This window comes from Falco cherrug, chromosome 12 (genome assembly GCF_023634085.1).
Source record: "Falco cherrug isolate bFalChe1 chromosome 12, bFalChe1.pri, whole genome shotgun sequence".
Lineage (NCBI taxonomy): Eukaryota > Metazoa > Chordata > Aves > Falconiformes > Falconidae > Falco > Falco cherrug.
In genome coordinates, this window is record NC_073708.1 from 18,971,076 (window position 1) to 18,984,991 (window position 13,916).

A 13,916-nucleotide genomic window follows, 5' to 3' on the forward strand; every position below is an offset into this window, starting at 1 on the left:
GCCCTATAGAAAGCCGTAAGGAGGTATGAGGAAGTGGCTGGGCTTATTTCCTTTGGATTCGGATTTGGAGCAGCCTTTGCCATGGGATATTCTTCCTCTGGCTGCACAGACAAAGCACCCGGCCTATTGCTATGCCACCAGGGAGGCAGCAAGCAGCTGCGAAGGGCACGCAGGGCCAGCCTGATGGACCCTGGAGCAGAGAGGGTTGGCAGCCCGACCCTGCTCAGCTTGGATGCGTGGAGAAATGTGGGGAGACGCAGGTGTTTGAATTCTGTCAGCGTCCGTATGCGTTCCCACACGGCTCCGTGGAGTCTCTATGTGAAACCGCGCTGCCCCTCGAGCCACGCTGTGGTAACGGAGGCCCACGGCAGGCACGGCCAGCCCCAGCGGCCCGCTCAGGGGCGAGGCCTGGGGCAAGCGCCGGGGCCGCCCTGCAGAGGGTCGAGGCCCCACTGGCTCCCCTCGGCCGGGCCGGGCCGGGCCCCTGCCCCTGCGGGAATCGCCCCGGCCCCGGGGCTCGGCTCGGCCCCTCAGGGCTCGGCGAGAGGCGCCGCGGCTCCCGCCCGCCTCACAGGTAAGCGGCGCCCTGCGGGGGGCGGCCAATGGCGCGGCCCGGCCGCCGCCGCCAGCCAATGGGAGCGCGCTTCGCGGCGGCCCCATGGAAATGTGCCTGGTGGGGAGCCAATGGGGCGCGGCCGGGCCGCGGGCGGCGCTTTATCAGCTGCCAGGGCCGGCGGCGGCGGTCGCGGCTGCCCGTCCCTGCCTGCCTCCTCCGCGCCCCGCCGCGCAGCATGGCCGGGCTGGGCGGCGGCCCCGCCGCCTTCGGGCGCTGCACGCACGCCGTGGTGCGGGCGCTGCCCGAGTCGTTGTGCCGGCAGGCGCTGCGCAGGGCGGCCGGCCCCGAGGTGGACTACGCCCGTGCGGAGCGGGAACATCAGCTGTACGTGGGTGTGCTGAGGGGCAAGCTGGGGCTGCAGGTGCTGGAGCTGCCGGCCGACGAGAGCCTTCCCGACTGCGCCTTCGTGGAGGACATGGCCGTAGTCTGCGAGGAGACGGCGCTCCTCACCCGCCCGGGCGCGCCCAGCCGCAGGAAGGAGGTGCGGGGCGGCGGGGGCCGGGCCGGGGGGAGCGGTGCCCGCGCCGCCCAGGTGGGCTCGGGGCGGCCGCGCCGTCGGGCGTATCCCCGGGCCCGCGGCGGGAGGGGGCGGCGGCGGGCGGGATTGCTCAGCGAGCAGCCGCCCCCGCGGCGGGTCTCGGCGCGGCGGGCCCCGGGCAGCGGCTCCGGCCCGGCCTCCCCTCCCCGCGGCTGGGCTGGCGGCGGCCGGTGCCGCCGGGCCGCGCCGGGGGCGTGTCGGAGCGTGGTGTTCCGCTGGCGAAAACAAGCGGACGGTGTAAACCGTGAGTCATGCCCTCCGGCGGGCCGTGCGGGTCCCGCGGGGTGGGCTACCGGCCGTGGTGGCCGCGCTGCGGCGCGATCCGCGCCCCGCGCTCGGCTCCAGCGGGGTTCGGGCCGCGCGTGCCCGGCCGCCGCGGTTACCGAGCGGTGGAGCGCTCCGTTAGCCTGCGCGCCCGTGAACCTGGTGCCGCCTTCCCCGGGCGGGCCTGGTGGGCTGAGGGTGCGTGGGGGCACCGGGGCACGGACAGGCTCGTTGGAGAGGGGTTGCCCGGCTGCAGGAGCCTCGCTGGAGATGTGCTTGGGACTTGTCTGATGCGCTCGGCCCATTCACAGGCTAGTTCACGAGGCTCCGCATGCACTGAAGTGCTGTCCTGTTGTCTCCCTCTCAACAAGTTGTGAGTAGCAAATTAAACCTCTCCTTGTTTGAAGCTGCAAAATTGTTACACTGGTAACCTGCCTTCCTGTAAGCATGCTTTAACGTAACCCTGTTGTCTCTTCCAGTTCCCATCTTTGTGGTCCCATGGCTCATCTTGTGATCCACAAGCATGTCCTGCTGTGCCTGTGGCGTAGGGCTGGGCCGCTGGCTGTGGCTGCTCTTGGCCACTGAGAGCAATGGATGAGCGTCGCCACTTGGTAGTTTTGATCTAGTGCTCTTCTAGCAATTGCAAAGTTTACTTTGCTCAGCACTCCGTGATACTGTACACATCTTGCACACGTGGGTTTCCTTGTGCTTACCCATGTGTATTTACTCTTTGAAGCACATACGAATGCTCTTAAAGGTGACAGCATCAGAGTAAAGTCTGTTTGCCACATGCTACTCTTGGAAGCAGCCAGAGTCTGAGTGAGTTTTCACTGGTCCTTCCTATGACTCACTGGTATGTAGCCATGTGACTCCTGCTGCCATTTGCACTCTTTCCCCCTTAGAACAGATTGACTTCTTTCTGTGGGTGACTTGTCCAGTCAGTCATGAACAAAGAGGAGAAAAAAAGCTTTAAAGCATAATTTGAATCTTTTTAGTTTTCTTGAATGATGGAGAAATCTCTCCCTTGAGCTTTCTGTGAAGTAAAAAAGAAAAAATAATTGAACAAACATTCTCTTAAAGCTATAACACTGCAATGTAGTGCTTGTCTGAACACGTAACTTCTAATTATTTACAATGGTTCTTCCTCCTGGGAACATCGTTACAGCAGTGTTTTGCGGACAGGGGGAGAAGATGCTTGTTTTTGTGGGATGATGCCTGTCTGCTCCTGGTCCCTCTCCCCTTTGAGGCATCCCCCGGGACAGCCTCCCCATCCTGGCATGGTGACCGAGTCTGTGTTTAGTTAGTCTTCTTTGTCTGAGTAGTTAGTGACCAGAATATTGCCTTCAAAACAGTAGGCTAGTCAAGGCTTTAGAAAACAGAAATGTGTACATGACTAGTTCACTCAGATTTCTGTGTGGTGTTGGTGGAGGGCTTGACATGTGCCTTGGACATCTTGGCAAACGTCTATGATAACCTCACTTTGATAAAGAGCCCTACAAGAAGCAGCAGTATTTCTTGTAGCTTCGTCAGAGGGTGTTTCCTACTGTCGTCAGAGCTTTGCTTCTCTTGCTGCCTCCAAGGCTGGTTCTGAAGGTACCAGCTACAGGTGCTCAGGCGGTCCAGGCACTGAGGCCTGCAGCTACCCTGAGCTGAGGGAGCCTAGTGCCTGCTCCAGGCCCTCCTGTTCATCCTGGTGGGTGGCTGTTGGCAGCCACCCAAGGTCTTTTCTGAGGGTTATATTCAGTCTTTGAATTGCCCATTAAAGACAGTACCTGGAGGCTGGTGGCAAGTGAAGTTGCTGTGGGGTATGTCCTAGCATCTGCCCTGTTAAATGCCTTTATTGGTGACTTGGAGAGGGGGACACGTGTATCGAGCTCTGAACTGTCCCAAACTGGGGCAAGGTGGGGGAAGGGTAAGAGGCAATAGCCGTGGGGTCTGGGCTGCTGTTCAGGGGGACCTGGGCAGGCTGGAGGAAGGGGCTGGCCTGTGGGAGAGTCAACCTTATGGAGTTGAGCAGGGACAGATGCTGAGTCCTGGCCCAGGGAAGGAAGGATCCCTGGGTGGAGCCAAATGGGTGCGGGACAGCTTTGCAGAACCCCCCCTGGAGAGGGTGTCTGGTGGGCAGCACAGTGTTTGTGAGCCAGTTCAGTGTCCCTGTGGTAAAGAAGGGCAGTAGGATCTTGGGCTGTATTAACAGGAGCAGAACCAGTGGTCTGAGGGAAGCGATTACCCTCTCTGCTTGGCACTTGCAGACTGTATCTTACCAAGAACGTGGAGCAGGCTGTTCAGTTTTGTGGCAGGAGGGCAAGAGACAACGGGTGTAAGTTAGTGTGAGGTTTTAATGGGGCATAAGGAAAGGCTTTTCAGTGGGGACAGCCAAGCAGTGAAACAAGGCCTGGAGAAACTGTGCAGTCATCTTTGGAGCTTTTCAAGCTGGGTAAAGCACTGAGCATCCTGGTTTGTGCTCTGAGTGGGAGGTTGACCTAGAAACCTCCCAAGGTCCTGTCCAACCTGAATTATTCTGTGAGCATGAAACTAGTTGTATGTTAGGATACATGGAGTCAGGGGTTCGTCAGTTGAACTGCTGTGAAATCTTCATTGTTGAGACAGCAGATAATGGTTAAATCTGGATTGTTTCTGGTCTGATGGATGTACTGCTAGAAAACCAGAAGGATGAAGCCCTGTGAAACCAGTTTCTTCATGCTGCCTGTGAAATTGCGGTATTCCTGCCTCAGCTGGCTTAGTCAGCCTGGTATGAAAGTGAACCAAGGATGTTGTAGTGCTTTGTCACTTGTATGGTCAACTGGCTGAAGGAGGGAAGGAAGATGGATGCAGTCTACGTACAGCACCAGTTTCTCAAAGTGCAATTTCTTATTCTCCTTATGTAATGTAAGCACAACCCCATGAATATTTTAGCAGTATAGTTAGTGTATGCTTGGCTTAACCCAGTTAAAGTAAACCCCAACTCCTGAGCATGCGCTCCTGACCTGAGCCTTCCCATAAGGCAGGACTCATCCAGGCTTGTCTTACTGCTCTCTTAACAGTTTAACGGACTTCTGTACAGAGCGGGCAGGAGCAGTGGAAGAAGGAAGTGGTGATGGGAACAGGGTTGCAGGGTACCATTTCTGCAGAGTATTAATGGAGGGAGGGTTTGTAAACCTGCCAAGAGGCATGTGATGGGTCAGACTCTGAAAACTGATCAGACCAGTGAAAGCTGAAGGGCATGGAGGACGCCAAGGTGCATCCTAAAGCTGGTTGAATGTGCAGCTGGAGCAGTGTGGCTTCAGGTGTGTTGTGCCTCCACATAAACTGGCTGCCAGATACATGAACTGAGTACTACTGTCTCAATCTTCCCTTTTTCACGCCACTGAAAACTCATAATGCAGTATTTAAGAACTGATGCAGTGTGTTCTTTCACTGACTAGACTCCTTATTAAGAAGGCTTGTCATCAATTACTGTAACACTGTATGCAGCAGGCAATTTCTGCAGCAGTTTGTAATAGCATTGATTGAGCTTTCAGGCTTTATAGATACTATTGCTTACCCCTCCAGCACCACTGGATTCTGTACTGGATGTCTGTCTGGAACAAAACAAAATAAAATCTGGGGTTATGTCTGTTCTTGCTCCAAGTTATTGTAGGGAGAAAGAGTTGAATTAAATTTGGTCATGTTCAGTCAGTACTGGGAAGGAGCCCAGTATTTTTTTAGCAAAGTAGAAAAATTAGTCATGCGTTTAATAATTTGTTTGCAAGAGTCAGGCTTATTTCAAGGCATTATTTTTTTTGTGTTATCAACTTCTGAACTTATTTTAAAATTTATAGTTTCTGGAAAGTTTTGGATTTGGCAGCAAGGTAAAGGCTTTTCAAGTAAGCCAGAGGTAGATTGCTAATGTGGATAAACTGGTGTTTTGTTTAGCTGAGTGCAGTTGCCAGTGTGCTTGATGTTCAAGTTGAGTAACTCAAATAGAAATGTTGTGATTGCTGATCAGTTGACCAGTTCCAGCAGTATGTTCTCAGTTGTTTATTCCTCTAGTATAAACTCCTCATGTCACCTTCTGAACACAACAGGGTTAGTCGCTGAGAAGAGCCTTCATCAGCACGTTACTCTTACTGCCCAAGTTGTCTTAATGTGCTCAGGGTAGCACAAAACAGTATTTCCACCACTTCTGTGCTTATGCAGACAGATAGAAACCCAAAAGCTCAGCAAAATGCCCCTACAGACCTCGCCTCTTCTTGGCTGTGGCATAGGGAAGGGAAAACAACTGGTGCTGGGAAAGCTTCAGGAGCTGCTGCAGAAGAGATTGCTGGCTACTTCCTTGACAAGAGGAGACTTCCACCCAAGAATACTGCTGTTCCATACTCCCCCAAGACCCACTGTGGACAACCCGTGGGCTGTATTCCTGTGTATCCTGGAAGATACAGTCCCTCAGAAGTGAGGACAGAGAACGAGTATGTTTGTCAAATCCCATCCTCTTGACAGGCATTGGAGAAGCCTCCTAATTGCTTTCTGAGAATGTCTGGGTACCTCTTCCTCAACTTGCTTGCTGGGTTGCAGGGCTTTGTTCACAGCACTGCTTCTGCAGAGCTTCCAGCTGTGCTGGGCGGGGTAACTTTGCTTCTTAGTGCTGATCACCATGACCTGCTTAGCTGCCAGCCCCTGCTCCCACCCTGTACAGTTTCTGCAGGGCTGTGCAGCCATGTATGAACTAGAGCCTGCACCCTGTACTGGGATGCAGTCTCAGCTGCAGCTTACAGCTTGCACGAATGATTCTCAGGCCAATTGGTGGAAGCTTCTGAGAAAAAAGAAGGCAAAAATAGTTTGGTAAGTCATGTATGTGTATAGACTCAGGTATTGCTGCGTAGGTACTGCTAAATGGTAGACACTTTCTCCACTCCCTCTGTAGACCTAGACAGTTCTGTAGAATAATGATGTCTGTTGCAAAGTAATAGAAAAGGTAGGCTCAGGAGAAACAGATTCAAGGCTCTGCTAGCTCCCAAGCTTAATTAGGTTATGGGGTTTTTATTTTATAGCACGTGCTAGTACAAAAGAACCTATATTTGCTGACTAACCACTTAAACCAGTGTGTCTCTGCACAACTGGTGAAGATCTGTTGTTTTCATGGGGGATTAGTACTTGCTGATCACTAGAGAGGCAAGAGATTAAACTTTTTATTACCACTTTAAATAATTCATAAGTCTTTAAACTGTTGCAACAAATTGTGGAGGCCTTGTACATTTGCACTGACCACTTTGCATGTCCTTATTGTGCTTTACCCTTGATGTTACAGACCAGCTTTGGTGTTCTGCCTAGAAATCTTAGTGATAGAAAGCACAGAGATTACCGTTGTGTCATTGCTTACTGCTTAGAGCAGCAGGTGAGTAGACGTGGGGAAAAGCTTTACATGAAGGTTGATAAAACTTAGAAGTGGTGCTAGGTGCATTTCCACCCTCTTGTCAGATGTTTTTTTCTTGAATACCTTTCCTATTCTACACTGAGCCATATGCATCCTTCTTTAGTCTATCCTTTTCACAGTCTTCCCAGTCTAACCTCAGAATTTGAGTGAAAGTGTGTAAGATAGTCAGTGTGTTAATTTCAGTTACACTGGAAACAAGTTGAGAAGTACCAGTCAGACTTCAAGTTATGATGTATACCTGAGTGTTAATGTGGGCTTTGGTTGTCTTTTGCAGAGCGTATAATTGGCAGAACCAAATGTAGTCTTCCACAAAGCATGTGTCACTTGAAGGCTTTCTCCACGAGCTAAGAAGTGATGCCCATCGTGGGGTGCAGAAGGCAATGAAGTAACTTGTCAGAATCTGCATTAGTGTTTTCTTTAATATATTTCATTAACTTTTGTTTTCAGTGTTTTGATGTTAGCATATAAATTAACTGAAAAGCATGCATAGAGGAGAAAAGAGTCTTAAACAGTACTTAAGTTCACTCTTAAACTTAAAAACAGTTATTTAAACAGTATCAGGTAGACCTGTATCAGGAGTCTGTATGATGGTGGTACTGGTAGACATAAGGGATGTTTTAGCCTCCTAAACGGCAAAGCAGATGGAAGGGGCATAACCACATAAAGAAATCAAGCTTCCTTTTGAAATAGTCTGCTTTAAGTGCTGCCTCTTGGTTTGGGTAGGTGATTCTTTGGTCATTGCTGATACAGCTCTCTGACCCTACATTAATAGGGCTGGCACTTCAAGTGAATTGGCTATGCAAAGAACTGTATTTTTTCACTTTCAATTTTGCTTCTGTGATCACAGATCTAATGAAAACGTTAGGAAGTAGCTTGTAGTCAGATCAATATAAGTGGACTGTTTTCATTGTAATTGGTTTCTATCTACAGAACTGTAAAACAATCTTTAAGGACAGTCTAGGAGCAACTTGGGTTACATGCTTTTCTAGCAGAGGCAATATTTAGACCTTGTTACTAAATTGCAATGTCAAATTTCTCAGGAATATCCATGTTGCTGACCATAAGATTAAAAAAGCAAACCCCAAATTAAATGCCTGGGTTTTTAAATTTCCTGTGGACACTGATTGTTATTGTACAAGCCTGATGTCAGCTGTTGTACCTTGTTAATCACTGTTCCTTTAGCTGTGATAAATAGCCCTTGGTGAGCTTATGGTTCAGTGCAAATGTGAAGTGTTTAAAGGTTCCAAATAACTAAGCATTTCCTCCAAAATGTGAAAAGAGCCTTTTCTGTTCTGACTTAAACATATGGCTTGGAGCTACCCTGCTCCTTCCCCAAGAGATTTCTATCCAGACTTTCAAATTGAACCTAAATCTTTTTCTTTGGTAACTGCCTCACTTAAACATAATAAACTAGTTTACCGCAGTCACTGCTGGAATTTTGGGTTTAAGAATCAGAGATGGATCATAACATCCCCAGTGTAGGTTGCCTGATGGGTGGGTTGGTTTTAATCCCGTGCTCCATACAAGCCTGCAACTCCCTACACACTTGGCAAAAGAGAGGATTGGTATGTAGACAGCAGTGCTGTCTTGCTCATCATGGGATCTGACAGAATCTCTGGAGAGTGGCAGAGCACAGCGTGATATGGAAGAGCTCCTGCGTGCTGTGCTTCTGCCTGTTAGCTTCTGGGATGCTCTGGTATGGTGAGCAAAGTCCCCAGCTGAGATTTCCCATGCTGTACCAATGGCACAAGCAGCAGCTGCTCCCAGCAGTGTGCCAGGACACACAGAGAAGCATAATCTTCGTTTTCCCTTCTCTGCCTCCCATATGCTTTCACTTGCCAACTTGCCTCCAGTCCCATGTGTTTCCACCTGGGCCCCTCTCTTGCCCTCCTCCAGGCTGGCCTCCCATAGCCCCTGTGTATTGATGCCCCAGGCCAGGATCCTGACTTGCCCTGCCCAGTGTGCTCCCATGCAGAGCACAGGCTGTAGTGCTGCTGGGCTGCACTGTATTTCCCATGGGAAGAACGGAGCTGGGATGGCATCTCTGCAGGCAGGGCACACTTCTGACAGCATCTCTGCAGGGCTGCGCTGTGGTTGAGGCTAAGTGCTACTGTTTGCTGGCAGTATGATATGGGGATGTGCCTGTCACTTCATTCAAGTTCTCAAAACCTGATTAGTTTCCCTTTCCCCTAAACTCTTCAGTAACGAACGCATTGCAGGTTTACATAGCAATCCAGCGTTTTGTCTGAGCAGTGTGATGCCAGGTCTTTTAGCTGATATGGGTCTCTTGTTGTATAACACTCCATCCTGAGAAAAGCTGTACACTGCTCATTTCAAGGTCCTTTATTCTGCTTTCTAAGAAGAGACTTGCCTCATGTTTTTACGCAGTGGTGTTTGCGTAGCTATGTATATAAGCTAGTAGAACAGACATTCCCATTATCTTTTTAAGTGTGTTTCTTTGCAGGCCCTTCTGGCAGTTGGCTTTACAAGGACAGTACTTTCCACATTGTGGTGCCAAGTTCATGGTGTACACTTGTTACCCCAACACTGCATCTTGCCAAGCTTTTTCCAGATCTAGAGTCCTGATTATCTTACACAAAACTCCTAATACTGCACATAAAACCAGTGCAATTCCCTTGATGCTATTTCAAGAATATCAGTCTCAGCTCTGACAATGGATGGACTGGTTTGTTCTAAAATGTTCCTGATGTAGAAACATAAACATGGCAGAGGCCAGAGAACCTCTGTTTTTTCACTGTTTCTCCCAAAACCACATTTGATCAACAAGGCTAGTTGTGTCCTTAAACTCACTGTCTCAAACTGTCCCTCTTGGTGAGGTGACAGGGGTCTGCAACTCTTCAGCAAGCGTGACTGGTCTAAACACTGGCTTTTTAAGTTAAAATAAATGCATGCAGACTTTAATTTCTACCAATATTACTGGTTATTCTTCCCTTGCCATTTCTTCTGGAGTGACTCCAGAACAGCTACTCTGCCCCTGCTGTGGACACAGCATGACTCCACTGAGGATGCTATGGGAAGTGACCACATAGCCAGCTTTAACTTGCAATACTCCACTTGTATGGAGTATTGTGTGAGCTCAGGAGCTTAGCCTAGCCTGAGCAAATGGTGTCTATTCTTCTGTGTTCAATTTTCAGAGGGTATCTTGTCTTTGTCGAAAGTCTCCTAGTAAATAGCGCTGGAGCAAAAATGTGGAACTATTTATTAAATATCTGACCTATACAAAGTAGAGTCTTTCTGCAGAGAATGTGTTTCTACCAAGAAAGAAAATACTGTTGATAACTACTGCTCATCAGTTGCTTAGAAAAAAACCAAACCCACCTGGGTTTTGTTGTGTTTTTTTACAGAAGCTTATCTAATCAATTAGGCTTATGGTATGAGATAGCTTCGTTCTTGGTATCACATCTGGGTAGTCACAGATCAAGGGTTAAGATAAATGATGCACCACAGCATCAAGTGACAGTATCTATCCTTGCTGCCTCTTTTGTAGCAGTTAGGAAATTTTATTTCAGGAAAAATTAAATGGAATGTTTTATGGCTGAGATATACCCAAGTCAGGTCTTGCGTTCGTCCAAGGCTACTGATCACATGTAAGTCAGATGACAGCACTGTAATGTGCCTTTTTTTTGTCATTTTGAGTTAATAGCAAACTCGAACAAGTATTTCAAAAGTAGCTCGTTCAAGACTTGCAGAACACATTTTCATTTCAGTAGCGATTCAGTATTGGGCACTATCTTTGAAAAATAATTGTGGTAATTTGTTTCTAGAAGGTTTATATATGTTAATAGTAAAGGAACTGGCTATCCACATCTGTTTCTGGATGCTGACTGAAGTTCTCTGGCAAGATGAAATTGTCTGTCTCTGCTCAATCCCAGCTGGCCACTGAAACAAGCTGAAACAAGACTGCCACATAATTGGATACTTGGCAGTGTTGTGATTGATTTTGCATTTCTCTTCTTTTTCTGAGACTTGATGTAAGAGCTGTCAGGGAAGCTGAATCCCATACCTTGTAGAAAGGATAATCTTACAGGGTAAGAATCCTGCTTGTGCATAGGTTTCTACTTCAGTATCATTGATGCCCTTTGAGTCACAGACTAGCAGCCATGGTGATGGTCATCTCCATGCAAAGCCAAGCTAGAAAGACAAAGTGGTTTAGAAATGGAGCTAAGGTTTTTGGCCCGATGTCTAGAAATTAAAAAATATACCTTGCAAAGTACTTAAAATTTTTAGCAGTAAACTCCAGACCATGCCTTTCTAAAGGTGAAAGACATATACCAGCCCTGCAGGAATTAATTTTTCAAACAGTACAAGTGCTTTGGAGAGTTTCACCTACCCAGATAACTGAGTGTGCCTGTCATCACTGTGCTTAAAACAGCAAAAGTGATGAAGCTCAAGTATCTTATGCTCTTCCAACACTGTACAGAGGAGAGTGGTGTTCTGGTAGTGGTGGACTATTGCTAGTCAGTAGGTGTTTGCTGAAGTTTAATGTGCTATCTCATGGCTCAGTATCTGTTACAAGCCTCTGATGGGAATACCAGTGCCTGTGGTAGCAAGAGCTGAAGTCAGCAGTGCTGTTGAGAGACAAATGGGAAATGATAGAAGCAATAAATAATAATGGAGGATGATATGAATTGGATACCTGTATTTTTCCAGGAAACACTGAATTCTTCTGTAAGTTTGCTTGGCTTTTTTTCAAGGTGATACAAAGTGACTCCTGTAGTGTCCTGTATTCAGGAACTTCCACATGTAGCACATTCCTGGAGTAGCGAGTATTAGAAGAGAAGACACAAGGTTGTGATAGACCCTTTTCCACATTCCTCCTGGTTGCAGCAGCTCAAAATGTGTGCAGAGAACAACTGGTTTTAGTGTAGTTTCTAGAAGAAGTCACAGATACTACTCTGCTGTTGGCCTTAGTGATCTTTGTCCAGTAATTTTTGATCCTTTTGATCTGACCTGGTTTTAAGAAAGGAAACTGTCTGAAACGTGAAACCCTACCAATGCAGGAAGAGTAGTCAGGGCAGAAGTCTGAGTAGAAGACAGATGCTGTCAAAGCCAGTATGAAGAAAAAGGCTGGGGGGTGCGTGGTGTGGTGTGACCTGAGAGTCTGTGTAGGGGGGAGCCCTTGTTAGCACTTCATGTGTTGTCCTGGATGCCACATCTTCACTGATGGTGGCAAGTCCAACTGTGAAACTCCAATCCCTATGAAATGGAGCTTCAGTAGTACCATACAGCAGTCTCTTATTTTTTATGACCCTTAAAGCAAGTGCTTCTGTTAATCCTCCTCTTGTTCTGGATGTGACCTTGTCACACAGTAAAACAACCAGCTTGCCTTGACCACAGGGCTTTGGGTTAGGACAGTCCCTTCTAGATGAGCATTTCCAAAAGTCCTAAATGCTGTATACCTCCAGTATTGCTGAAAGGCCATTTTATTTTTTTGACTGGGCTTAAATTGATTATTCATCTGGACCTGAAATGCTGTGTTAGGTTCTGGTTACCCATTCTGGAAATGCAGAGTAAGCAGAAGAGGTAGAGGTGGATGAGAAGACCTTGCTGAGGTATGAAGTGGTGCTAATTAGATAAATGCCTTCAGCTCATAGTTATTTTGGGTAGGGGAGAAATTGGAGAGCTCTACAGTATCTCATAATGGTACAGAGAAAGTGAACTGGGAATGGTAGTATGACACCCAGAGAAATACCCAGGCAGCAGATCCCAGCAGAAGGAAGTACTTTGTCATGCAGTGCACAACCAAACTGTCAGATTTGTTGCCAGGATGTTGCAGGGGCCAAAAGTACAGCTGGGTGTCAGCTAATGAAAGAGAGATCCATCAATAGCTGTTTAACACTTTGATCCAGATGCAGTATCTGGCTTCGGAAATATGTACCCTGCCTCTTACAATAAGCTGCGGAAAATATACTGGAGACAGTGGCACTCTATACTTGTCCTCTTTCTGTTATTCTTTCCTTAAGCTGCCAGCACCGACCGCTGTTGGGAGTCAGGCTGTTTGGATATACAGGTTTCTCTGACCCACTTAAGCTGTTCATGTATTATGAATAAGCTGTAATACTGATAGCTGTTTAGCAGGCTCATAATGAGGTGCTGGCCGTGATCCTGAAGGTCAGGAGTTGTCCAAGGACTGCCAGTTAGGAGACAGCTGCCCTGCCTTAACCTTGCAGAGATCTTGCTGGTGTTTCTGTCCCACTGGGCAAGGGGAACCTGCGTTCAGGCTTAACCAGGGTTTCTGATGGCCCATCTTATGCCATCACTAGTACCATAAAATGCATGCTGTGAGGTCAGATGTTGATGTATTTTTCCTTCCCTGCCTTGGTATATCCATCCTAGTGCAGATAGTAGAAAATGGAAAAATTCAGCTATTAAGACAGAGACATTTTATGTCAACAGTGTAAAAGGATTCCCCCTCCTCCCCCGCTGCCCTTAGCAAGTCAGATTAACCCTAAGAAACAGTGCACACTTTGTAAAGCAGAGATTTCTCATTGGGAAATGTTGTTTCTAGCTTTTCCACATCAGCTGTGAAAACATACTGCCATCCAAGCTTTGCAAAATTATTCTTAGAAAGGCCTAGTAATGAATACTTGGCATCCAGAGGTTTGATATATTGAGAGCCAGGCTTAATGTTATGGAGGAGAGTGTCCTAGAAGAGCCTTGGCAGAAAGGTGCCAGGGGAGGACAGTCTCCCGTGGGCCCTGAGATCTGTGTTGTTGTGGGACAGTTGATAACATGCCAGTTTGTGCGGTGGGGATGATGGATAGACTTTTCCTGAGTAGCTTGACATAGATCAAGTGAGCCTGAAAATACCAGCACTGGTGATAGGAAACTCATTATCAGAGCACAAGGAGCCTTTTGGAAAAGGCGCTGCTCTATTTCTGCCCTTATACCCCTGCTTCACAGCTAATTGAATCACTAAAAATTCGTAAAAATTCATGAAGCAAAACTGCTGGGCTTTTTGTGCCTGCAGGAGCTGTTTCCAGGTGGGTTCGAATGGCAGGCTGCCAGGAGTGGCGTCCATCTTGTTATCGGAGATAACGCCACAAGCAGCCTGAAAGCTGTTT

At 48.0% G+C, this 13,916-nt stretch overlaps 1 protein-coding gene across 2 annotated transcripts in view; it reads left to right on the top strand.

The window, feature by feature from the left end:
* Positions 1 to 717: 717 nt before the first annotated feature.
* DDAH1 (dimethylarginine dimethylaminohydrolase 1) overlaps positions 718 to 13,916 on the top strand; it is a 64,587-nt gene continuing 51,388 nt past the window's right edge. For both annotated transcript variants that reach the window (XM_055725005.1, XM_055725004.1), the window contains exon 1: positions 718 to 1,097. In XM_055725005.1, the coding sequence (XP_055580980.1) occupies positions 792 to 1,097 (306 nt within the window). In that variant the 5' untranslated portion in view covers positions 718 to 791. The remainder of the gene's footprint in view (positions 1,098 to 13,916) is intronic.